The sequence below is a fragment of the Netta rufina genome (genome assembly GCF_964035555.1).
Source record: "Netta rufina genome assembly, chromosome: 1".
Taxonomy (NCBI): Eukaryota; Metazoa; Chordata; class Aves; order Anseriformes; family Anatidae; genus Netta; species Netta rufina.
In genome coordinates this window covers 153129032-153155749 of record NC_140123.1, presented here as the reverse complement: position 1 = coordinate 153155749, position 26718 = coordinate 153129032, and the positions used below count along the sequence as shown (strand labels likewise).

Here is a 26718-nt window from a genome sequence, read left to right as displayed (position 1 = left end):
AGTGGTTTGAATTCTCAGTTTCAGAGTATTTCAGTTCCCTTTTTAAACTATTATCTGTAGTCCCCGAAGCCTTCAATGTCAGTGTATTGCATCAGAAACAGCTCTCCTTCCTTGGTGCTGGATTCGAGCCCCTCCTGAATCCCCCTTACCTCCAGCTCCCCCTCTCTTTCTGTAAAAAGAGCGAGTTTGTCCCATGCCTCAGAAATCAGAAGGGATATAAATGGTTTTTTTTTGGTAGGTGGGGTAAACACAACAACGGAGGGATTCGGGATCCATTCTACCCCTCACTTCCCCCTTTTTTTTTTTTTTTCCCACCAAGGCTTGAGGTCAGCCAGGACGAGCTTTTTCTCTCCTCTTCACCTCCAGTGACCGCTACCAGGAGCAGGAGTGACTCCAGACACGGGGCTTCACAGTGCAGAGGCGCAGCAGCCACGGAGGTTGCTGGCAGGAGCAGGGGGACAGGGACAGAGCCCTGGGGACACCAAAAAGAGGCGCTGGGGGAACCGATACCCGTTCTGCACCGACACTGCCCCCAGCCTGACTCGTGCATTACCTGGAGGCCACGAGGTCCCCTTTGTTTATCCGCCACAGAGGCGCAAAAGAAGAGGCCACAGAACAGCAAACACCTCAGCAGGACACAGGGAGCAGAGAAAGCAACAGCGAGACTGGACTTGAGCACGTCTATCCTTCCTCCAGGCACAAAACCACCTGGTTTCTCCTGCCCGTCCCTCGCTGGGTACTGGATACAACATGCAGCTCCGAGGCAGGGATTTTTTTAGTCCTTCCCTTCTCCAACTTCAGTGCCTGGGTCAGGCAAAGCTGCGCAGAGGGCAAGCCACCACCTCGGGAAATCGCTGTGCAAAAGTCAGCTCGCCAGTCCCCATCCCTCAAGGGAGGCGACGGAGGACTTTTAATCCCAAGCACTTTAACTCCCCACGGGGAATAAACATGGAGTTTGCAGGAACAACAGGAACAGTAACTGGGCTGGCCTTCGATCAAGAAATGTTTAAACAATTCTTGAGAAAGAGGAAAAAAAAAAAAAAAAAAAAGAATGCATCTCAGCTGTAAAGTCCCTTCCTCCCTCCACAACAGAAGCCTGTTTTAAATTTAATTTCCTAAGAATAAGGAAGTGAAGAAAGACCAGGGGGTGGACAGGGCCAGAGTCACACAGAGGAGCCTCAGCGCCGCTCTCACCCCGCTCCAGCAGGACCTTCTCCTCCCCCAGAAGGGGAACGATGGAACAAATAGTGGAGGAGAGGGGAACAGGCAGTACTTTGGGAATAGAAGATCCAGATATCGCAGCTGTGGCCTCATCTGATGCTGCTAAGAGACAAGGGCCTTACCCCAGCGATGGAAATGAGATTTGCGATGCACTAAAAAGTCCCCAGGGAAGTCCATACACAGGAAGGGCTGGTCCCGAGGGAGAGGCTGCTCCTGCTGCAGAAGATTGGGAGGTGCAGAAGATTAGACACTCGCCAGAAGTGAGAGCAGTGACATTAAACACCAAGCAAAGGAAAAGAGGGGCCCTCGGCTCTTCTAAAGAGGCATCGTGGCACGTGAGATGGGGAAGGAACTAAGATGAACTCAGTTTGATCAGGAAAAGATGCTCATCATCTTGCTGTTCCAACCTCAGCCTTCTTAGGGAATCAAGATATTTCTGTACATGCTTTTCCCCTCTCTAGAGAAGGGAATAGGAGGGAAGATAGAGATGCAACGACAGGATTTAAGCACAAGGGACGGAACAGGCTAGCCAACAAGAAAACAGAGCCCTGATGGAGTGAATTAATGGCAATGGAAACCCTCCTGCTTCTGCACAGCTGTCCTGATGTCAGGGTCACTCGTCCTTATGACAACATTCTCCTCCTCCACACCATCCTCACTTCTTTGCTTGGAAGATGAGCCAATATTTCCACTGTACGGCTAACAGAGCACGTTCATGTTTTTCACCCTCTTCGTACCACAGAGCAGACTCTGGGCACCACGTCAAGCCATCTGCTAAGGAAGGGTGGTAAGGGTGGAAACGCCAGCCTGCCTGCTCAATGGGCTGAATAAATCCAACACAGCGACAGGCCAGAGCCCTCGGTGGCAAGCTCCGTGTGGACAGCGGCCCACCAGCTGCAAGTAACATCATCCTACATCCCCAGCCTGGAAGCGTGGGCTGCACATGCTCTCTGGATTACGTGATCATCCCAGAAGAGGTTTTTGGCCCCAAGGGGAGTTTTCCCATGGCCCCTTTCTCCGTGAGTTACCTCACACCTTAAGAGCAGGCAGGTGGGTCCCATGCTTTGACATGCTTTGTGCTTCCCCACGACACCCATCGCAGACTCAGCTTTGCCCTTCCCCTCTCCTTTCCCCCATGGCAAGAAGGGATGGCCAGCACGTGTAAACAGCAGCCCTGCAACAGGCTACGGAGGCAGCTGAAGAGGCACACAGGTCTGCGTGTCGCTCTCTGCTATGCGGAGACGATGCTTTCCCTGAACCTCTCCTATGCATTCCCCAAAACGTCATCCATGCCAAGACAGATCACAGCTTATGGATCTCACCGTTTCCTGAAAACATACACACCCAAGCCCAGCCTATGCCCCCTTCCCTCCCAATACTGGTAACAAACACCCACGTGCATACCAAAACCATGCATGTTAGCACTCATGCACATAGGAAACCATGCACTTGTAAACATACACTCCCACCATCTGATTTAATCCCCCTGCAGCTTATCCCCGCCCCGAAAGAAGCACACACAGCAGGGAAGATGCTTCAGCTCCTGTGGGCCAAGCCAGTGCAGCGCTGAGTGGGCAGGGGTGAAAAAGGAGTTAAAAAAAAAAAAAAAAAAAGGTCAGCTTTCTCCTCTGCTTCCCATCTGCTTGCTCCAGGACTGGTAAAGCATCAGGCCAAGACGCAGCCCAGGACAGACACATTAAGTTTGTGGGAGGAGGCTGCGTACTGGGGAGAACACCTTGGAAGCGAAGGTTTTACCTCCCCCCAAGTACTTTGAATAGAGAGGTATATAAAAAAAAAAATAAATGCATATTGAGATGCTTTTGCACATTCACTCATCCAGAAAAATGCCTGTGACACACATCTACACACGTGACCACTCACATCAGTCTGTGCCTGCTGACTCACACGCTCACTGAGTAGCCCAAACTCACATCTGTGCTTGCTCCGATCCACAGCGAACGAGGATGGATGGGAACAGCTGCCCTCTCTCCCCAGCAGACCTTCCCAGCCTCCCCCAGAGGAAAACCCACCAGCTGGCTGCAGAGAGATTCTCCCCAGCCAGCGGGTAGGGTCCAGGAGACGCAGGGAAGTCTCTTCATGCTACCATCAGGCTAGGTCCTGCACCTCTCCCCTCCTCCTGTCCAGGCCTCCCTTCAGCTGACCGAGGAATTTGTGTTCCCAGGCATTACCCCAGGAAAAAGAGAAGGGAGGAAGGGAGAGCAGAGACCATGGAGAAATGGCACACCCCACCTGGAATCGAAAAAAAAAAAAAAGAAACAGACAAAACACACCCGACTCTTTCCCTTTGTTGCAAAAGTTCTGATTTCCCACATGAGTCCCAGTGGTCTCACCCAGCCCCCTCCGCTTTTCGGTACGGGTTCTCCAACAAGTAGTGGAATCGCTGGTAGTTCTTGAGCAGATACTTGGGAGCATACATGTGCTCCTTGGGGTCAGCAGGGGGATACTCCTGCGTAGTACCATCAAACCACCCACCAGTCCGGATCAGCTCCCGGATATAATTGAGGTCTCTTTTATCCTCGTAGTCCCCCCAGCGGGGGAAGTCCCCATTCTGGGCTGACACCAGTTTGAAGTAGATCCCCTCTGGGGTGAAACACCAGGAGCAGTGCCAGCCAGCAAAGTGGAGGGGGCTGCCCAGCGACCACTGCACCAGGATGTGTCCTGTACTGTTCTCATACTGCCGAAAGCCAGGCATGGTGTAGTACTCGCGGCGCCGCAGACGGATGCCGTCAGTAGCGTAGACAGCCTGCAGCATCCCCATAGTGCAGCCTGAGACCACCTCCAAGGTGCCTGGTTGCTTCCAGAAGAAGCCGTAGAGCGACTTGCGCATGTGAAAGGCAAAGGGCTCCGTCCAGCCATCGTAGAGCTTGAGGAAGAGGACGCCGTCGCGGGCCGGGATCTCATCGGCATCGTCGATGATGAAGACATCGTCCGGGCGCAGGTTGCGGAGGCGAGAGACGCCGTCCCGGGTGAGAAAGGTGCGCAGGTAATCGTCAGCAATCCAGCCGTCCTGGCGGCCGCCGGCGGGGAAGTGGTCCAGGAAGACGTAGAGGACCTTGTGGCGGATGTAGTCGTAGGAGCCGTTGAGGAGCATCTCGCGGAACTTGAGGGGCCGCGGCTCTCCGTAGGCCGTGAAGTTCGACTCGCACACCACGAAGACGTCCACCACGTCTCCCAGCTCGTGGAAGCGGACGTCCAGCAGGTCAAACTCATGGTTGATGTTGATGGCGTTGATGACCCGCCGGGGGGTCTCCCGCGGCACCAGGCGGTCCTTGGTGGGCAGGTTGGAGTACTGGACCACGGTGGGAACGCCGCAGCTGGGGCCGTGCCAGCCCGGCAAGCACATACACTCAACCCACTTGCGCCGCTTGGTCTGGGAGCTTAGCGGCTTGCGAGCGGGCCGCCCCGAGGCCGCGCCATCCGCTCGCTCCTCCGGCCGCCCTCCCGTGGGTGGCTTCTCCAACACCTTGGTGCCTGGTTTAAAGCAGACGCCGCCGGCTTTGGTGCGGACGAAATACTCCGTCGTGTCTTCCGGCAGCACAAAGTTGGCTTTGTGCAGCTCTTCGCTGGCTCTGCTGGGAGGCAGGGGCTGCAGCAAGGGCGAGTGGGAGTACAGGGGTGTGCGGAGCAGCTCTGCGCCCCCCGGCTCAGGGCTAACCTGCGGCGTGACGGGGGCATTGTTCCAGAAGAAGCTGGAGACAAGGTTGGGACTAAGTGAAGCCAGGTCCCGGGGGAAGGTGACATAGGAAAGGGCCTTCAGGAAGTGCAAGAAGGAGATGAGGCAGAGACCAGCCATGCAGAGAGTCAGAAAGAGCTTATGGCGTCTCATCTTCATCCTGTGGAAAAGCCACGAAAAGGAAAGTCATGGTCAGTAGTTACCGGGGTGCAAAAAGTTTATCGTTGGTAGGAAGACAGGTTGGGGATGCCAGAAAGTCCAAATTCCGCATGCATCTTTCAAGACTTGAATCCAAAACATCTCCCCCCACCCTCTGCCAACTTCAGCGGGCCTCTTGCCTTGGCTGGGTTATGCCAAGCCGAGTCTCTTCTAGGTCATTTACAGTCTTATAATCTCATAAAGACAGAAAAGGTGCTGCTGGTGGGGTAGAGAGACAGGAAATCCAGAAAAACAAGAATTCACAATCTAGCGAACTCACCACACTTGGCTGATTTGTCCCCATCCATTGACAGAAACAAACGCAGGCCTCCTCAGGCCTTGGATCACCAGGAGGTCAGGGGAAGATAAAGAGAGAGCAGAGAGCAGGGGGGATGAGAGGGAGTAGAGGGTAACGCAGTTGAAACTCAACCAGCATAGGAGAGGCAGTCTTAAGGGACTAAGATCATTAGCCAGGCTGCCAAGACCAGGAAAACACCTACGCTCCCCAGATCTCTCCAGTGTTTGCTCACAACACACACCCTAAAAAATCCTTGTTCCTAGGAATTGCTAGCTGAGTCCATACAGGGAACAGAGAGGGGAAGAAAAAAAGAAAAAAGAAAAAAGATTATTGCTTTTACTCTCCTCCCCTCTTTCTCAAGTCCACTACGTCTCCAGATGTCTCCCTTTGCTTTTAATTTTCTTTGGACCAGATGGTGAGATTTTCTGCATCTGGATCAAGGAGGCTATAAAAAACCACCTCGCTGTCTCTGCTGGTAATGCAGTGCCATCATGATTGATCCATGTCAAGCCAGCAAGAAGCCAGTGGTGCTCAGCCCTTTGAACAACAAGAAATACAACCTTCATCCTCTCCCTCCACCACCTCCCTTCCTCCAGCCCATGCCAGGAGCATGGAGCTGCTGTCAGGCAGAAAAATGACTGAATACCACAATCCAGAAAAATGACGAAAGAAAGAAAAAAACACAACCTCAGTCAATACTTCACCACGGAGATCAAGGAAAGGCATTTGCATTCTGCTGTTTAGGGAAGGCTGGGACGAAGACAGGCAGGGGAACAAGGTGACCTAAATGCCCTACGTGAAGCAGAGGCTGCCTCTCCCCTCAAAAACACGAAACTCCCCACGTGGAGGCAGGCAGAGCTCCCTCCGCACCCAAGAAACCCACCAGTTCTTCCTCAACGTGACGTGCTCCTCTACAGCGGATCCCCACCACAGTCCTGCGCCCACATGTACGCCTCAGCACCTCCTTTCCCAGGCCAAAGGTCTGCACGACGCGCACGCCACTTTCCGTGCCATCGCCTATCAACCCCACGTGGCACCCAGAGGCAGACCAAGCACCCGGCCCTAAGCCAGGGCGCTCCCCTCGTCCCCTCTGGGACTCCCCACAGCCCACGTGCGTCCTGGGTGGGAATGGCAGGGAGCAGTGCCTAGCCTGCTCCTGCTGCACGCGAGGGGAGCGAGTGAAATACGGCAAGGCGCGTTTACTGATTAACCTGGGGAGAATTTAATGCTGAAGTGAAAAGCCATAAATTAGGCAGATGGCAACTGCCCAAAGGAAAACGTATCTGGGCTCCCAACCGAGGGCTCCAGCATGGACTTTGATAGAGGGGTTGTCCATATTGATGCCTTTCAGCTCAGCAGCAAGCATTTCTAGATACTTCACAGTTGCTTTTTTTTTTTGTGAGGAAAGGCCATTCACTGGCGCTGCCCCCTGTGCTTCGGCAGCGGCACGAGGACACCCATGTTAACGGGGTTGTTTCAGCGTGAAAAGGGGGACTGCAAGCCTGAAGCCAGCACAAAACTTACAGCTTCACTATTTCTTAATGTTCGTTATGGCTTCTGATAGATTTCGACACAGCACAGGGTGGGTCAAGGGTAGGATCCTGGCTTGGTGCACCCCAGGAAGCCATCTTGTCAGGCCTGGGGCAGGAGGAGGAAATGGTGCCTCTCCTCACGGGGTCCCACTGGGCAAACCCTCACCACCTCCCGCACCCACCACAGCCCAGCTCTTGGGCGGCCACCTCTGTGGTGGCCCTGCCATGGAGGGCCTGGCTGTTCCCTTGTTCAAAGCTGTAAAGGATAGTCTTGTGCTCACTGCAGGGAATGGGGGTGAAATGAGGCTGTAGACACCCCCGAGAGCATCTAATTGTGCCCAGGGTACTTTTCTTTTTAAGGCTCAGTTAATGTCTTTCTGGAGCAGTGAGATCACTCACAGAGTCAAGGTGTATCCAGCACCTCTTCCTTGCATGTCACCAGTTTTGCTGTCCTGAGGTGTGGGGAAGAAGCTGAAAAGACTAAGGGCCATATCTATCAGAAACCATAAGGCTGCTAGGAGAAGACACCGCTTGCTGGTACACTAGTGCAGTTCTGTCCGATGGGGTGTCCTGTGCTTGCTCTGAGGCATTACCTCAAGACATCAGGTTGCTGAGGCTCAGGCAAGAAGAGCTGGCCTGCTCCCTTAAGGCAATCCCAGTGGCTGCCAGCTAGTGCTGGCTTCACTCCAGCTCCTAAGGGACACACAAATGCACGGCAGCCAGCATCCTCTGGGCTGGACCAGCACAGAGGACGAGTGCTGAAGGAATCACACACGGCAGGTCTCCATCTTCTTCCCAGATGGCTGCGATGCTCCGCATGCCACAGGAAATCCCAGACAGAGGTTCTAACTCCTGGCATTTAACAAACTGCTTCACTTTCTGGGATCCCGTGTGCCATGTCAACATAGCAGGATGCACGTTTTTAGGAAGTAAAGCATGTTTTCCTCACTTGACATTTGCATACATCACTATCTGTCAGGCTCAGCTCACGGCTCTGCAGCTCTTCACCCACGAGCAAAACTCAGCCCGTGCTCAGCTGCGTTGCCTCCCTGCTACTGCAGCCTGCGTCTGGGAGAGCCGGGCTGGTGCGCACAGCCCTCCCCTGCAGCTCTGCCAAAGCAAGCTGGCCCTGCAGTACCCTCTGCTGTTTTGCTGCCGACATTTCCCAGGAGGCAATTTGCACTGCTCGGTTGCCTTTGTTAGGGAGCGGGAACATGAACCCGCTTCCTATCCCCCTCCTAAAAGGAGGGAAGCAAGGAAGCTGTGTCCTCTTCAAAACCCCTTCCCTGGGACCCACTCCATTCTCACATGCCAGGGATTCCTCTGACAGGGAGTGGAGAGAGAGCTCATCCACCCTTGGGTGGGCTGAGATGCTAAAAATCAGTCACGTATCCCTTCCCATGTCCTCTGATCAGCACTGCAGTGAAAGATGTGTCTTTGAGTAGTGGCTAATTGGAGACAAAGGCCAGCAGGGGAGGAAAATGTTATTACCCACCTTCCCCATCCAGAACATTTATATGTGGCTGAAATGAGAAAGGAGGTACCAGTCAGGGAGACATCTCAGCTTGTCATAAGAAACCCCAGCTGCTCTGTCACAAAGCAGCCATCAGTTACCAGGAACACAGAAAACAGCAAGAAGAGATTTCCCTTATGACAATTTTGAATGAGGAGAGAAAAAGAGTAAAGTTGATCTCAGGGAGAGAGATCAAGTTGCTGTCAGGTTTAAAGCTTTTTTTTCCCCCCTGCTGGTTTTATGTTTAAGTAGAAGAAAAAGTCAGGAGGAGTATGGACAGTCAGCTCCTTTAAGACAAAGCTCTTTAGGGAACATACAATTATAAACAACTTCAGCAACGTTCAGCCTCAGCAAGAGAAGCTGAAAGCTTCTTTTTGCAAGGGACCACCCTTGATATTTCCTTGCTTGAAGAAGATATGTCTCTGCCATGCAGGGGAACGGCTTTCAAAGAAGATAGCTCAGAGTAGTGCACATGAGTTATTCCCAGGCACCTGTTACAGTTTTACTTTGCCATTATATCAAGCGACCTGTTAATTTATACCATCCTGAAATCATATCCTGATTTCAAGGAGCAGGAGAGAAAGATATGCACAGCTAAGAGCTGGCAAGCCACCCATCTTAATGTTCTCTTCTGGAGGACACTGGCAAGAGGCCATGCAACAGGCCACTGGATGCACAACACCCCAGCCTCTAGCATGCTAGGGCACAGGACTCAAGACTCTCTGGACCTCTCCTGTAGTGACAGGGGAAAAAGATGCTTATGAGGACAAGCCACAACAGAAGCTTTTAGTTCCCACTCCCCAGTACAGAAATGCCCATCTCCTCTGCCTGGAGTTATCCCTTAAGACCCACTCAGTGTCATATTTGCCCATCACTCAGACACTTCAACACAATGCAATGATTCAAATCAGGATCACTACCACACGGCAGAATAAAATCCAGCATGATCTCCATCCTCCGCCTCACACTGAGGGCCAAACTGTCTCTCTGCTCTAGCTACAGACAAACATAAACAGATCCTTCACTTTTTTTTTTTATGACAGGTCTACCTTCCATTCATGGGGTGCAGGGATCAAATCATACATCAAGGTCACAGTATCTCAAAACACACCAGAATCTCTAATAACTTTTGATCTGCAAACACCCACAAAAGTAAGAAAAATATTTAAACTACTATTTGTTTACATATTAAATGTAATTAGCTCAAGGACAGCAGAACTTGACTGTGCTTAAGGATAAGAAGAGAAAGTTATCGTACAAAGCTGAACAGCAGAGAAAGTGGAGAGAAGCAGGATGTACCAGAACATTGGTAGTGCTCAGCATTTCTCTCACGTGAAGGATTTTCAGAGACTGTGGGCTATGAGGATGTTACCAAGAAGTTCTGGGAGGGTCACAGTACAAGGTGGTTAGAACACAGGCAGGTCCGCATCCACTTCCATCCAAATTTCAGGAAGGTTCAGGAAGGGAACGTATTATTTTTTCTACCACCTTCATTAAGAGTTACTGCCCGCAGCACCAATGCAAAACAGCAATACTTCATGCTATGCATTTCCTTTGCAGCTTTGAGGCAATCGACCACAAGGTGCCACTGACTCACTGCCAGCACAATCAGCTGGAGCAAGACATCCAGTACAATTACCCTTCAAGTAAGGTCAGGCAAAGGGAGAACCAGGCTCTGTCTTAAGCATCTTCTCTCCCTTTCAACAAGGGGGCAAGGGGAGACATAAGGTGACTGCTCTCAACCAGGTATGGCCATAACATCTAGTTGGCTTCCAGAGACGCCATCTGCTCACCAACAGGTGTCATCAAGCCAGGAAGAAAGCTGGATGAAGAAATAAACAACTAAAGGGTGAATCTACACAAGGCCATGCACAATTGGCCAGAGCACAACTGAGAAACCAAAGCATTGCCTTCCCTTTCCCACTGAAGGGGGACTCATGGCATACATCATGTCAACTCCAAGCACCAGGCTTGTGTCCAAAGCCTAGCAATGCCTCAGCTGACCAGCATCATCTGTGCTCAAAGAGAAAAAAAGGTGTCTCCTTTCCTATGCACTTCTGTAGGAAACTGAAAGGCTACAAGCCAAAAGCTACGGTCTGCTAAATACTGAAACTAAGACGGATGCAGTGGAGATGCCTCAGCTTTTTTGCCTTTTATTTACTTATTTAAAGTACCATGGCCGCCCACCTCTTCACCTCCTAGAGGCATGATACCTTTGGATTCCACACCTTCCATGAGCTTTCAGTGTTTTGACCGTTCTCAAAAAGTCCACTGAAGAGCTGGCCAAGACACTAAGACTTTGTTATCTTAGATGCCACATCCCCAACCACAGCAAGATAGGTACACGGCTCTTAACCTTCAGTATAGAGATGGGACCTGGCAATGAAGTGATCTTTGTTGATGGTGTTCTGTCTCAAGACTGATCTTCCAGAAGTCACCAGAATAAACCAACATCTGAACACCTTCAGAGTCCATTATAAATCCCTCCACTTGAACAGATTGTTCTTACTGTAACTACCATAATACTAATAGCAGCATAATTATAGAATTCTCCAGCCCCCGGTTTAAAAGAAGATCTGCTCAGAGAAGACTAGAAAACTCTACTGAAATCCAAGAAGGGCCTATGAGACACAATTTAATTTTATCCAAGTACTTGGACATCACAAGGGTATAGCACTGCGTGCTAAAGGAAACTTCAAGCTGGATTTCTAACTCCACTGGAATCTAACAAATATTCTTCTTAGTGTCCTTCAGCTGTACCAGGCTCCCTTGTAACTAATCTTCTCTCCCCATCCAAGGCCAGTCCCACCATAGGGATTCCCATCGTTCTCAAGATGCCTCAGTACATCCAGATCCTTCCGATGCTCTCAGAAGCCACAATCTTAATTCCTTAGCACCACTAGGCTAAGGACTATCCACTAAAGGAAAAATAGCGCTTCTACCCTCTTCTCTCCTTCACTTACACCTGATATCCTGGAAGGACTCTTCCTCAGCCCTGCTTACTGCCTCCTCAAAATACCCAGTTCCCTGAAGAGCACTGCAATGGCTCTGGAGATTGCATCACCTCTGGGTCCCAAGACTGATGTCCTGAGACCCAAAGGGTGATCTGAGGGGTTGCTCACTGCACTCTGTATGTACACACAAACCCTCCAAAGGTGGGAAACCCAGCCAGACACAGCACTGCTGCTTCAAGTGTGCAGTGGTTATAGCAATGCAAAGCAGAGCTTGCTGGTTCTGTTGCTTTTTGACTTGTCTTAGAAGGAAGGAATGCTCCATCATGAGACAAGGAGTCCAAAAGGAAACTGGGATGAGACTACGCAACTGCAGTTTATGTCCTCAAACAGGCCACAGGATTAATCAAAGAACTATACAAGAACTCCAAGCTAGTTTCAGTGTCTTGCAGAGTGGGGAAGGACACAAACATTTCATCAGAGGATAAAGGAAAATCGTGCTTTCACAGACTAAGTGATGCGTGTGGAAACACAGGCCGTGGCTTCATAGGTTCTCTTCCCTCACTCACCACCATCACGGCTCACTACCATTCCGATGTCAGTACAATCATATCAAAGTTTGCACTGTAAGCCCAAATCAGCAGCCAATCTCAGTTAAAAGTAAATAAATTTCGAGAAGTGCCTAGGGATGGGAACAAGCAGTTGACCAGCAGAAACTTCCTAAATGCTTTCAGCAGTTCACTTCTCACCAAAACTCTCATAGTCACATCCTCATATAGTTACATCCTCAGATGCTTAGAGAATTGGGACAATTTTTAAGCATGGTTCATCTAACCAAGCCTCCACTGAGGCTCCCATTCAACTGCCGTGAGCTTGATAACATCTCCTGGCAGCATCAGGAAAGAAGAACATCTCAAAGAGGGATCTGGAAGAAGCAGCAGACAACTGCTTTCAAAGCAGACCCTGGCAGGCAGTCCACATATGTCAAGCAAGTGGGATACAAGTCAAGAATCCTGAGAACAGCACCAAAATGAGCAGCCAAGATTAAACTCGGAGCTGAGGATGAGGGCACACAGCAGACGCGCAGCAGACCATGCAAGCGAGCAAAGAAAAGCAGGAGAGCTCCCGGGGACTGGGTGACAGCCCGAGGAACTGGGAGGTGCAGGTTGAGCAGACAAAAGCAGGGTGATTTTGATCTCCTGCAGGCTGGAGAGAGGCAGCTAAGGAAGGAATGAAGCAAGAAGCACTTGATGCCACAGCGACGGGCAAAGCACACAGACCCAGACAGAAACCATGTTGCCTCCAGCTATTTTGGAATGGGTGGCAGTTGTTTGTGCATCCCCGGGATAAAAGCTCTCCAAGTTTGGTCGAGGAGGGGAATAATTAAACCCCAGAAAGACAATAAATAAAGAGAGGCCATGAAGCAGCAGCGAGATCCTGGCGGCCACAGCGAAGAGCTGGCCCTCCATCCCCGCCCTCTTTCCTCCCCCATCCATCACCAACCACTTGGGGTTTGGCAGTGCGCTCATTTTCCCACAGTAGCCCATCTATTACTGTTTGGAAGAGCATTCCCAGACTCCTCCTTCCCCTCCTCCCCTTCTTTCAGGCCACAGGGGTCCTGCTTGGCAGCCCCCGGGTCCCCCTCTTCTCTGAATGCCTGGTTACCAGCCAACCCCATGCAAAAAGCATTAACCCCTCTTCACCGGGAACAGCCAGAGAAACCTGGCTCCATGCTGAGAGGTTTCCCTAAGGTGTCTCTCTCTCCCCTTCCCACCCCCTGATCCCCCCCTTTCTTTCCCCTTTCATTTTATTTCACAAAACCCAGCCCCAGCCCTGGGAGCATTGCATCTTCCCGAGAACGTTACACCCACCCCTGGGAATTTTTCTTGGACCAAGAACAGACCCTTATTTATTTGTCTCTTCTGCCTTTGTTCTTCATTTCCTCTTTCAAGACTTAGGCAAGACCTCGACACAGTGCCGCCTGGATCCCCCGCTGCCGCTTCACTTGGTTATTATTTTCGGAAGGAAAGCGCCGATAGGCAGGGAGCTCTTCAACGCCTTCCCCCAAGGCAGAAGCGAACCAACCCAGGCACCCACCTCTGGAGCAGGCAGAGGGCACGGGGCTCCACAGAGCACCCCGGGCTCCGGTTGTGCAGACACGGCCCCCTGCTCGTGTAATCCTCCTGATTGCAGCATCGCAGCCCCTCGGATTAAACCCACGCGAATCAAATCTCCGGTAGCGGCTCTGTGTCGGTAGCAGGCATATGGCACCACGAAAAGGGGCAGTTTCCCAGAATGAAATCAAAAGCCTCCTAATGCACTTAGCTCGGGGTCACATAAATCTCTCTTCTGCCTCCCGCAGATGGCTGGATCTCGTTTACAGGCACTGCAGCAGGCCTGGGTCTCAACAATATGTTTACTTCTTCTGTGCAAACATCCCCTTTCACTAGGCAAAGCACTACCCTGATCTCCAGATTAAGCTGAGCGCCCAGGACTGAGCGCAGGTCACCCTGGGCATCACACAGACCTCGATACCGCTTCTCGTCCCACTCTTCCCTAACATCACCTTACTTCCTGGGGAAAGACTAGGAGGAATTTTTGCATTTAGCCAGCTGCCAGCTTCCCCGACAGGAGGCAAAGCCATGTAATGAAAGAAAGGGGTTTGTTGCAGGCCACGGTCAGGTAGGAGAGCACAGCTTGGCTGAGGGACCTCTGGTGATTACATGTCCAGCTTCTCCCGAATGTAGAAGCCACAAACCGACAGCATGTGGACAAAAACAGGGAAGCCAAGCATTTCTGCTCAACGGAAGGACAGAGCGTGCGGTTTACTGCCACCACCTCTTGATTACAGGCCAAGTTCCTTTCCCTTTCCCTCCGCTTTCAGGTCTTCAGTAACACAAACATTTATCTTGAACTCTGCTTCTGACAAAATCAGCTGCCCAGCCAGGCCAGAAGTGAAGGAGAAGAGGAAGGCACTAAAAGCTAGTGTATAAACCCCCGTGAGAGTCAGTGGTGAAGAAAGGACACGCAATGCAGAGCAGCCCACAGCCATGTCCCAGGCAGCAGGACCACCTAAGCAGGAGCAGGATTATCCCATCTGCACGGCACAGCGACCTGCCACCACAAGGCAGAGGGCCAACGGGGATGAAGCGCATGCAGTACGTGCAGCAATTCATCTTCGTGATGCTCCTCCGCTGCAAGAGCCTGTAAAAAAAAAAGAAAAAAAGCCACCCCAATCCCCCTCTGCCCTCAACTGGTTGCTCTTTAGGGTTTAGTAACTGAGAAATGATGGGAATTTCAGCTGGGCTGTTTGTACAGGCTGCTGCTCGATCACCTTGTCTTTCAAGTCCACGGGTCCTGATGTTCTCTTGTAAAATCCGATGTGCCGTGTCATGCCAAAGCTTAAAAAAAAAAAAAAAACACTTTGGCAGGACAACACGGGCCTTCAAAAACTAAAAGCTCTCGAGCCTCTGAATATTTCAGAGAGCAGTGCTGATGATCCCTGCCCTAGATCCATGGCACAGCCCTGTTATTGAGTCAGGGACCAAATCCAAGGACTAGATTCGCCGTCTCCAGCTTGACATCACCTCCTTGCTGCAGAGGCAGCACTCTGAACTCAGGAAGCCCAAGCCACAGAGATGCTCAGCAGAACCCCACACCTGAAGGGCACAGAAACCAAAACTGCATTTTTTTTTTTTCTGTTGTTTTCAGCAGAAACATCTACAAGGCGGTTCAGCTGCGCAAAGGCAGGCAAACACGGGCAGAAAGGAAACCCACAGCACTTCCTCATCGCAAAGTGTGCGAACCTGGATGCCTGACAAACTCCCCTTCCCTGCCCCCCCCAGCGCTCACAGGAAGCAAGAAGGCTCTGTTCCAGAGCCCAACTGCACTATAAATAATTCAAGAGACTACTAAATTATGCAGAAGCAATCCCGTCGTCCCCCCTGGCCAGGCTGAACGCAGGTGTGGTCAACCCTTGCTCCATAAGTTGCTGCTGCACAGGGATTTCAAGGCCACCGAGGCTCCGTGCCAGCAGCACATCTACCAGAACGCGACGGCCGCTCGCTTACGGCCAGGCCTGCGCCAAACAACACGACAGGAGGTATCTGGGGACACTGCACCGAGGGGGAAAACAGCAATTCCTTTGAGCCACCTCTTCTCCAGAGACCTTGCACGGCGCCGAGGGAAAAGCAGCAGCTCGTGGCCCCTCCAGGGCAGGCTGCGCGGTGCCACTTGCTTGCATGTAAGGCAGAGAGGAGAGAGGGGCTGCCGTGGCAGGTGAAAAGGGAACCGAACATGCTCCGGAGGCAGCAAGAAGGAAACAGTTTTGCTAGCACAAATAATGCGCGGGGAAGGCTGAGCTGAAAGATGGAATCCCCTCCCCGCTCTTCTGCCCCGCTCTTTTTGCCTGAGGGAGACGCTGCCTCCCTAAAAAAAAAAAAAAAAAAAAAATTGGGGCTGCTGAGGTTTCCCCTCAGCAGTGGGGTCATTGATAACCGCGTGCTGGTCACCACTCTCCTGATTTACCCCATGCAGCCAATTCCCTGAGCTCAGGACCCCCAGGAACGCAGCACCATCCACCTCCAGCCCCTCCGCGGGCGAGCCCTTCCAAAGCCCCTACCTCTTCCAGCTCCCGCAGGCTCCGAGATGCATCCGTGCCCAACATGCTCGGTCTGCACGGGCCTCTGTCCTCCTCCTTCTCCCTGGCGCCCAGCTAGAAGCCTTCCTTCTGGCAGAGGAGGAACTGAAAGCGCTGCCATAGCCCTCTCTTCAGCCTCAGCACAACCCGCTTAAAATCTCAGGGCTCCGGCTTACCTTCCCCTTCTCTCTTAAAGGGCTCAGCATCTAGGAGACAGAGACTCCCTTCCCTGCCTCTTTGCCACGCTGTCGCGCTTGCTCTCAGCGCGGTTCCAGTATCTGAATGTCGAAACAGGGGATCCTAACGCAGATAAAGTCAGCGCGGCAGATACCTGCGCTTAGATCACAGGTTTCACAGTTGCCGAAGACGTTATGCGGTGGGTTTCATTTGCATCAGGTCTCTCAATGTGCTTCCAACCCGCTTGCTGAGGCTTTGCTAGCATGCAAAACACACACAAGGCAACACCCCAGGACAAATACGAGCCCAAATCCTCACAGGGATGACGAAGTCTGATTACGCTCACTGACCCTGGCCCAATCTGCAAGGATTTGCACACCAAGGAAAAATGGCAGGGTGCTGGGATTGTAGATTAGGCAGCAGATCAAGGAGGCGATAGCTGTGATGAGGACAGCAGGGTGCAAACAGCGACTACAAGCTAGCAATAACCCCTCGGGACCCGCACCCAGCCCACGGGTATCTCTCAGGATTTCTGAGATGGCCGGCAGCAAAGTGAGGACAAGTGCCACGCTTGGGTCATTGCTGTCATGCTCAGCCCCTGCTTGTGCTGCTCTGAGCACGTCCCAGCCTTGCTCTTTGCCTCAGTTTCCCTGGTTGGGAAGCGGGAGCAACACTTTTCTACCTCCAGCTAACGGGCTTGCTTAATTAAGAGAAGCTTAACAGGTTGCTTCGAGGCTCTTGGAAGGAAACCTTTCTAAATAAAAGGCAATGCACCGGCTCATCAGCAAGAGGAGCTGCCCCCACTGCCTCTCCCCCTCTCTGCAGGGTCACATCCACCTCTCCCACTGCTTGCAGATGTTGCTTTAGAGACTTCTGGCAGAGCTCAGTTTGCTCAGACACCACAGCCAGGGAGGATTTTTTGCAAAAAGCCTATTTAGACAGTGGCCCAGGCACTCCCTTAGCTGGGGAAATAGGAAATGTTAACCGAGCTCATCAAGCTGCCTATTCAACTGCAGGGGGGTGTTATCTTGGTATGAAAGGCTGAGGCCCCCACAGCAAGCAGCTCAGGTGACTGTTGCTATCCTCAAGCCGAGAATAATCACTTCCTAAATCACGGCTCAAGAACAAGGCCTTGTTTTTTTGTAAGGCAGCCAGATCCCTTCGTGCTTTTTCTTCCTGCAGCCCGCCTGGTGAGAGCTCAGAGCTGCACTCCCTTTCACCGGTCAGCTCTACACCAGGCAAGTTTCCGAGCACAAAAATATATCCACCCTGATCCAGGCATTTGGAGGTACCTGTTGTGCTCAGGAGCAGCTTGGGGAAAGTAAAGGGCTTGCACTGCAGGGAGGACAAAGATCAGAAAAGGAAGGTGAAGAAATCGCGCTTCTGTCTTCCTGAGGGCTGCAGCCAGAGTCCATTTCAGAGGGATACAGGCACGGGGTGCTCTTGCTGCATGTCAGAGCGGCGGTGCAGGCTGCTACTAGCACTGCTCCTGCAGCACGCTCCCCAAACTGTCCAAGCACCCCAAAACCTGACCCAGAACCGCCCACAACCCAGGCTCAGGCTCCTCACGGCCAGCCTGCAGCACCGACCTGACAGCACGGCCCACACGTGCGCTGCAGATGTGCCACCATCTCCCCAGGAGCATCCAGGGTGGAAACACTCGGCATTCCTAGGATGCACCCCGCGTCCCCCTGCGCTGCACTGTGCACACCTTCCCCTTTCATTCCCCGCTGTTAAGGTTTGGTGGAGTAGCACGAGATGCCATCCTGTCATCAGGATAAATGCAGCGTGGCCTGGCTTTGTCGCATGACTGATGGGTGACAGTGGGGAAAAGCAGGTGGTGCCAACCAGCCACACACTCTTACCTCTCCAGTCAGGGCTGAGAACTCAAACCAGCCCTTCCGAGCACCTCACGTTGACCTAACGATGTGAAGAGGCCTCTTGTGCCAGCCAGTGCCCCCCCGCCGCCCCCTCTGCCGGAGTTATTGTCAGCTGTACCAGCCTTCGTTAGCACCACCTCCTCCGGCTACGTCCCACTGATTGGGTCACGGATTCCAACAATGTACAAAGGGCTCATTTTAGAGCAAGTAACCCCACCTAAAACCTAAGCAGCCTTTAGAAATGAAGGCTGGCCCGGCTCGCCCCATCCATCCATCACCAAATTCCCGTGCTTCCTTCCTCCACATTTACAATCCAGTGCACGAGGGGGGGAAAAAAAATAATAAATAAAATCAATTTTTTGATAGCAGGTGCACCTTAAAGATGCTGTTCTCAAAAACAGGAGGAGGCTCAGACACAACACACTGAAAACTCAGCTATCAACCCCGCCAGGAGAGAGAGCTTATCTCTGCTCGCTGACAGGACAAAGCAAGGGAGGGAACTTGTCTGAGCTAAGGTGTCCTTCATGCAATGAACACACACAATAACACCCAAACCTGCTGTCCCGACCAACTCCCAACTCCTGCACCCGGCGGCTGCTTATACATGCCAAATTTATTGCAGCCATAAACCCCACAAAAGGGCGAGCGCTCTCCTGTAAGCGCACCCGGCAGGGCTCGTGTGCATTCCCGCATGCACCTAGCGAACACCCACCCAAGCCCGTCACGCAAGCGGCCCTCGAAGACATGCAATAGGCATGTGACAGCCATCTGGCAGGCCACGAAGTCCCTGCTGTATGTAACCACTTGTGCGTGGGAACGGGAGGGGAAGGATAAACACCAGGAGCACGGGAAGCGCGCACGCACACAAACTTCACACGGACGTTCCCCAAGAGAGCTCGCCAGCGACAGCAGCCGCTGCAACAGCGCAGCAGCCCCCAGACCAGCTATTCCCATCCCCTGTTGGGCACGAGTGCTCTCGATAGATGATCGCAGTCGTGGCCATCTCCTGAAGTGCAAATACACCCACTATTTTCCACCTCCTCTCCTTCACCGCCTCACTGAGACGATCCTTGCGTGCCGCACAGCCAGCTCATTCTTTCCCCAACCTTACCGACATTTGTGGGGAAGGACAGAGGGACACCGTGGCTCAGCCCCCAAACCCCATCTGGTTCAAGCTCCTCACGCTCTGGGCACCTCAGAGCCAAGGTGTGCAGGCAGGTGAGGCAGCAGCTGGGCAACTGCACTTGGAGCGAGGCAAGAAAGCGCACCTGCAGCAAATCCAAACCCCTCCCCTCTCCTAAGGATATAATTGCTGTATCCAAAGCATTAATAAACAAGCCATGCAGGTACAACTGAGAGTCCTCACGGGGAGGGAATGTTATACCTCGCAGTGGATTGCTTACCACTGCTGCAAAATCACCTGAGGGCGTAGAAGGGCCATAAATCTAGGAGGGACTTTGATGACAACACAGTGGCGGACTCCCAGCTTCGCTCCTGTTGGGCAGCTCGCGATGGCTTTCGTTCAAAGCCTGCTTTATATCGCTATAGGCTCCCCAGGAATAGCTCACGGGACTGCTTCTCACTCGGATGATGTTCCCGGCACTACTACTGAGGCTGAAAATACAGCGCAGGTGCTATGGCTGTGCTCAGGTTTATGGCTGCTCTGGTTTGGAAACCAGAGGTGTGCTGGAGGATGGGAAGCCCCTTGGTTTTCCATCCCCTCCAGGACAGCTCTTTGCAGTCCAAGGGTCAAGCAATGGTAGGTCCTGTGTGATTTCAGCTCTTCTTGGAGGAGCTGGCAGCAACCAGGACTTGGAAGTGGCTAACGAGTCACGGGCTCCAGCTGGACTTGAACACCACTTCTGAGGGTGGGACCTACAGGTCAGGGTAGCTGCTCTTTCAGCAGGGGGCCCCGAAAAGTCCCCGCTGACTCACATCCTGCTGGGATGGGGCAAGCAGGAACAAGAGTAGGTGGGAATTTGAAATTCAGTTTGCACAGGGCTGGGGGGGTTCCTGGTGACTCAAGTCGTACTTGTTAGCAGCCGTGCCACCGAGTGTTTTCACGGGCTTGAACTTCCCACTCACGGGGAGGGATTTGGCGTTAACTGGAGGGCCATTCTCCGGGAGGGGAGGTGCTCGGCACCCACACCGAGCTGCCTGTGCGGGCTTCTCTCGTGGCCCGAGCACTGTCCTGGCGTGGAGCAGAAGCGCAAGACCCCAGCTTCGATGCTGGGAAGGAGCAGGGCTCCCCGGCGAAGCTCGTGGAAACACAGCCTGTGGAAACCCCCGGAGGAAAACCCCAGGATGAGGCACGGAGAGGTGCCTCTCTCCATCCCGCTCCCTCCCTCACGGAGCTGTCTGAGCAAGTCCCGAGCCGCAGCAGCCGCCGTGTTTCCCATCACCCTTGTCACGCTCGCCCAGGGAGCGAAACTCTCGCAAGGACAGAGCTATGCCAGCCCGTGCCACTCCAGCAGGGACACGCAGCTCTTCCCAGCCGACAAATAATCCAACCCAAGGAATTGGGTGCCTGCATCCTTTCGCAGCCAGCTCTCATCCTGGGGGGCTCGCAGTGGGTCTGGGGCAGAGACGGAGCAGGGGGGGGAGATGTGGAGATGGAGCAGGGCCGCTGGATGCTGCCCGCACGCTGCATTTGTCTGGGTGTTTTCCCTCCCACGCACGCACTCCTGTTACTCCTCGCTTGCTGCAGGCTTGGCACAAAGCCCCAGCCTGTGTGTGTGACCCCCCCCAAGCCAAGCAGGCCGGGCCTGGGCTGCGGGTGCCCCGGCCGGAGGCTGCCTCCATCCCCGGCAGCTGCGGGCAGGGGGGGGGGGGGGCCCGGCGGCATCGCCTCCCTCCTCCCCACCGCCGCCGCTGCTCCCTAGCGGGGGATGCTGGGATTATGGGGAGGGAGGGGATAAAAAAAAAAAAAAAATAAGCAAAAATAAATAAATAAATAAAAAACACGCGATCGTATAAATAAATAAGGAGAAGGAAAAGCGGCGGGGGGGGGGGGGGGGGGGGGAGCTCGGCGCTGCCCGCAGGGGATGACGCCGCAGCCCCAACTCGCAGGTGGCGGCTGCGGGGAAAGCGGGGGGGGGTCCCGCAGCCCCGGGGGCAACTTCAGCGGGGAGGGTGCTCGCCCCCCGACCCCCTTCTCTCCTTTTTTTCCCTTCCCTCCCTCCCTCATCCCCCAGCCCCTCGCTCACTCACCCCCGGCCGGCGCAGCGGCGGTGCCCGCCGGGCCCCCGGCGGGGCGAGGCTGCCGCTCGCCCCCGGCCCCTCCGCCGCCCCCCGGCATGGCTCGGAGCCCCCCGCCGCCTTCCTCCTCCTCCTCCTCGGAGGGAACGGAGCGGAGCGGCCCGGCACCACCTCCTCCTTCTTCTTCTCCTCCTCCCCTCCGACCGTGGGGAACGGCTGGGGCCGGGGATGCCGAGCCGAGCCGGGCTGCAGCAGCCCCTTTTGTGCCGCCCTCCCCGCCTGTCTCCTCCCCCGGCGCGCCCGACCGCCCCCCCCGGGCTGCCACCGCCCCCCGCTCCCCTCCCCCGGGGCAGCGGCCAGGCCGCCCCCCGCCTCCTTCCCCGCACAAAGGAGACCCCCGGGGGGGGCTTTCACCCCCGGGGGGGCTTCCCCGACCCGCACCGAGATGCGGAGCAGCCCCTCAGGCCGGTCCCCCCCCCCCCCGTGCCCAAGCCGGCGGTGCGGCAGCATCCCTCCCGGTGCGAGCGGAGGGCAGGAGCGCTCCTCGTTGTTGTTGTTTTTATTATTTTTCTCATTCTTATTTATTCTTTTCATTTTTAATGCAGGAGGCAAGGAGAAGTGGGGATGTGCGAGCTGCTGCTTTGCCCGGCGACGTGCAGGAAGTTTGCAGCGGTGCCAGAAATAGAGCCTGCGCCTGCACCCGAACCGCAAAAAAAAAAAAGGCAAAAAAAAAAAAAAAAGAAAAAAAAAGCTGCCTTGTCTTAATTCAACTTTTTTTTTTTTTTTTTCTCTGCCTTCTTCCTCGTCGGGCCGATCCGTGGTGGAAAGGGAAACAAAGGCAAGGAGAACCAAAACAAACCCGGCCGGGCGAGACGGCTGCGAAGCCGCCGAAAGGCGAGCGTGGGACCTCGCCCCCTGCGACCGGGAGCTAACGAAAGGGCAAAAGGAAGCAGCGCCAGAGAACACCCTTCCTCGCGAGTTGCTGGAAATTTAGAAAAACAGAGCCTCAAAAACAAAGCGGCGGTGCCAACGCCTCTCCAACCTGCCGGTTATCAGATGGGCGAGGTGGGCTGCCTGGCGGCTGGAAGCGGCTCCCGGGGGATCCCGACGGGGATCTGCAAGAGATTGCTGAGGAAGAAGAGGCCCCACGGCCCCATCTTCTGCCCGTCCTCGCCATCTTCCCCAGCCAGCACCGAGAAGTGGCCATCCTAATTTTAAGGCCAAGGTTGAGATGGTCTCGGAGCTGGCACAAAGAGATTGCAGAAGCAATAGGGGATTTTCCCCTCCCCAAACCCAGCTGGAAGGAGGGCTGCAGGCACCCGGAGGTGCCCTGGCTTCAAAAGTGCCTCAGGAGCATTGCAGAAGTACTGGGGGACAGGAATGAGGACAGAGGGGGAAGGCAATGGTACAACAAGTGAAGTTCTCGCCATATGAGAGAGAGAATTTGGGGGCAGAACACCAATGCCAGTCCTTGAGGACCCTGAAAGGCTCCACCTCCATGATGTTGATGGGAAGACACCTCTAAGACGACAACATCCCCATCTCCGGGACTGGGATGAGGTCTCTCATCCGTGGGAGGATGCTCTCCAGGACAGCAGAAAGCTGGGCTTGGAGGGAGCCCTCAGCTCCCGCAGCCCCAGGGGAATTTGGCAGCCACGATTCCATTTGCATCGGGTCCATGACAGCTTTTTTTGGGGGAGGGCTGGCAAGCGATGGCGTTAGCCTTGCTTGTGTGGGTGATTTCAGCTCGGGGAGCACAAATCCCATTAGGGATGGGCAGCAATCTCCGATTCCTCTCCCCCAGCCAGCAAACGCCCATCACAGAGGGGGAGGTTGACAGTGATGGGAAGAAAGCATTGCAATTTCAGACCTCCTTAGTTATCCCTTGCTTCAGGTATTATTCCCTGAGCAGTTTGAAGACAGCCACTACTTTTCCATGTTAAACAGAAAGAAAGCTAAAGGGTTAACCCAGCCACTGCAAATATTCAGGAACATCAGACCACAAATGGGAGCCAGAATAGCATCCCTGCGCAGAGAGGCAGCTGCAATACCACAGCTCCCCTGTCCTGTGACAAACAGTGTTTGCCACACCGAGCACTCCTCACTGCACAGCCAGGTCCCTCCGCCTCCCCGGGGCATCTGCACCTCCCTTACATGGATTTGTGGCAGTGGGGATTTTATCCACGCCTTTCAACCTTGGTGTGGGGAAGGACAAGGGTTTGCTACTCTTACCCTGGACCAGAGCGAGGCAGAAGTGGTGCAGCGTGGGCTGAAACACCACCACCAGCGGCATCTTCTTTCCAAACCCACGTGGGTCTGGGGTTGTGGACCCAGACTGCAGAAGTCGTATTTTTTATTATTTATTTATTTTTTATTTTAATGATCTTAGGTGCTTTGATGGCAGCAGCAGACTGAGGCTGTAGGCTTAGATGTAGCATCCAAGCGCCTCAACATTTTTAATTTACGTAGCCATCGTACCATCTCCAAAAGGTAAAAACCCCAAACCTTTGGCTCTGTTTTACATAAAAGGAACTGAGGATTAGAAAAATTATATGATTTGCTGGAGGCCAATCGGAGAGTCTGTGGTAGGGGAGAAATTTGACTGTGGGTCTTGAATTAGCAACCTAACCATTGCTGCCTCTGTAGTGTTTTCTCTCTGCTTTGCATACTTCAGACTGAGACATGCTGGACAAGCTCCCTCGGGATGAGGAGTCATTTTTAGCCCGATTTCATACAGAAACGAAGCTCTCACGATCACGTTGTCTATCTGCCTGTCTATCAGCCGCCCACAATACGGTTTGAATCCACCGGCCAAGTCCAACCAAACCTGGCAGCGAGGAGGATCTCTCAGCAGAGCGACTCGGATGAGCTCTCCAGCAAGCGGGAAGAGGGCGAGGATGCAGAGCGTGCCCTGAGCGCTCGCCTCCTGCCCCTCCCCTGCTGGGGAGAGAGGGATCGAGCTCTGGGCACGATGTTTGGGGCCGGGAAGGGAGCTGAGCTCTCTGCAGGGACATCCCGGGGGTGCAGCGAGCCCAACCACGAAGGTGGCAGAAACCTCTCGCCCCACACTCGCAGAGCAACTTCTGCTCTTCGCGCTCCCTAAGCCCCAGCGGCTGCTCCTGGGGGAAGAAGCCGATTACCATATTGCAATGAGTTAACCTTAAATGGTCTAAAATCCAAACCTCTGCATGCAAATGAATTCTGATGGGTTAAGCGAGATAAAACACCGCCCAGCCACAGCTGAGCCCCAGCCCAGCTCGTTCGCTACCCGAGAAACTCGTGTGCTCGCGACTGAAGGCAGCGCGCGCTCCTCGGCGATGCAGTCAGCCCCGCGAATATTTGTGCCTCCCCCAGCCCCGTGCTCCAGCCTGGCCAGGTGCAAGGCTTTGAAGGCAAAGCCTTTTCATCTGTGTTTTCAGATTTCCGTGGGCCTGTTTTCTTTCAATGCTAAAGGTGGGAGGCGTGGGCGAGCCCCTCCGGGCAGGGTGTCGGGTGGGCACTGGGCTTTAATCCCACAACCCCGCTGCTAAAACCCCGCAGGGTCTACCCCTAGGACGTACCAGCTAGAGGCAGGAGGACAGGCGCTTCTCCATCACTTCTCAGGACGCCTGGTGCCCATCTGAGGGGCTGCTCCTTGCTGGTACAGGCGTGGGTGACTCCGCGTGTCCCTTTGCGAAGGGGAACTAACCATAAATGTTTCCGTCTCCGCCGCCGTTATGCGATCTTTTTCCACCATGTGGCCATTGCTGATAAGTGGTTCGTGGGCTCCCTGCGTGCACGGACTTTGACATTTGGTTAACTCCCTCACACTGAGCTACAGAGCCCGGGTAATGGCCACAGAGCCCAACTTTCGCTGATGCCCTTTCCGCAGAAAATCACCCGAAGGTCATCTCGGTTTCTCCCTTTCGGGATGCCAGCCCTTTTAACGCCCTTTCGAGCCCGCCTCCACAAACAAAGTCCCCCTTTGAGCCAAGCACTCCTGAAATCTGATGCCCTTGTTCGTTTTGCGCTGCTGGTGGCAGGGAGGAAAGCAAGAAAGTGACATTTCTGGCGTTGGTCACCAAGCCAGCAGGGTAAGACAAGGATATTTATCTCTTCCTTGAGTGCTCGGAGGCCTCAGATCTAAAGAAATTACAGTTGCTGGCAATCACCATTCCTAGCAATCAGGCTACAGCAGAGGCGAGGGGAAGATGAGCAAACACGCTGATAGAAATAGTTGGGGACCAATGCTAATAACAGGATCCGCCCAGAAATGATGCCTTGTGTGCAGCAGAAACAACAACAACAAAAATGCCATTAAACTTGCGCTGCTGTTAAGTAACATAAAACTTTGCCAGATAAGGACTGTTTGCTCTCTCTTAGGGGTTTCTGGCAGCCCTGCTCCCTGGATTACTTCCTGAAATGCATTTGGCTTTTTTTGTTTGTTTGTTTCGTTTTTCTTTTTCAGCTGACAATCTTAAAGGCAAGGTGATTTTCAGCATGGGCTCGCACCACCGGGTCACGCCGGGCAGCACAAATAACCCCATCTGTGGCGAGAGCCCCTTATCACAATATAGAGGGGGAAAACCCAAGTGCATGTGCTTGGGCCAGCTCCTCTGCTTCCACGTTGTCTTCTCGCTGGGATTTGCCCTATCTCCTTCTGTCTGAGCTGGGCGAGAAGCACCTCCTTCCCCGTCCAGCCTGGTGGCAGCTGCATGCTTGGGGACACCGAGATGTGGCTCAGAGCCCCCGTGCTGGCGTGTGAGGGAAGGAGAAGGACAACTGGGCTCTTCTGGGGCCATCCAAGAGCTGCTGATGCCGGCCAAGTCCACCACCCACAGAGGAGGAGAAGCCCCAGGGTCTGGTGCCCAACTTGGAGCTGCAGCACGGCCTCCCTGCGAAGGTGTGAGGCACAGGTTCCTGGGGCAGATCTCAGACGTGGGCCCACCACAGGGCCGTTCAGCTGCAAACCCAACGCCAGCAGCGTGCTCGGGCGGCTCTCAGAGGGTTGCAGCAAGCGGGTGAGAAACCGCTGAAGGCAGAAACGTCAGGAAGCTCGCGGTGGCCTCGGCGAGGCACCAGGAGGTTTAACTCTTTGGTGGGCTTCAAATGCTCACCAGCACCGCCAAAGCTCAGCTGTCGAGGCCAGCCCTGTGTGGGCAGCGGGGCAGGAGGGGGGATTTTCAGCCCGATGAGTTAAAATGCTGCCGAGCGGATGCACTTCCACTGGGATAGGATCGATTTCCTCGGCCCCTGTGACTGATACAAGCATGTCCAGCTGAGGAATTGCAAAGAAAACAGGCTTGAAATGAATTTCATTGCAGCCGGCACCAGCTGCGTGCGTTGATAAGGCCTCTGATAACACTGCAGAGGGGAGTTATCGATGTCGGGCAGGGTTTTCTCATAGCTACGATACCAGAGAGTGCTTCCAGTGCCCA

At 53.7% G+C, this 26718-nt stretch overlaps 1 protein-coding gene across 3 annotated transcripts; it reads right to left on the bottom strand.

Moving 5' to 3' along the window:
• Positions 1 to 3568: 3568 nt before the first annotated feature.
• MGAT3 (beta-1,4-mannosyl-glycoprotein 4-beta-N-acetylglucosaminyltransferase) lies at positions 3569 to 25065 on the bottom strand (the record flags this gene model as incomplete). Of its 3 annotated transcripts, none has more annotated exons than XM_084286060.1 (2): positions 24862 to 25065; positions 3569 to 5075 (listed from the first exon to the last, which is right to left on the bottom strand). In XM_084286060.1, exon 2 carries the CDS (start codon positions 5072 to 5074, stop codon positions 3569 to 3571), a length of 1506 nt encoding a protein of 501 aa, XP_084142186.1. In that variant the 5' UTR covers position 5075; positions 24862 to 25065. The 3 variants fall into 3 exon arrangements, with proteins under 3 accessions (XP_084142186.1, XP_084142187.1, XP_084142188.1); XM_084286061.1 differs by lacking the exon at positions 24862 to 25065 and adding an exon at positions 21314 to 21435; XM_084286062.1 differs by lacking the exon at positions 24862 to 25065 and adding an exon at positions 13505 to 13615.
• Between the last annotated feature and the right edge of the window lie 1653 nt (positions 25066 to 26718).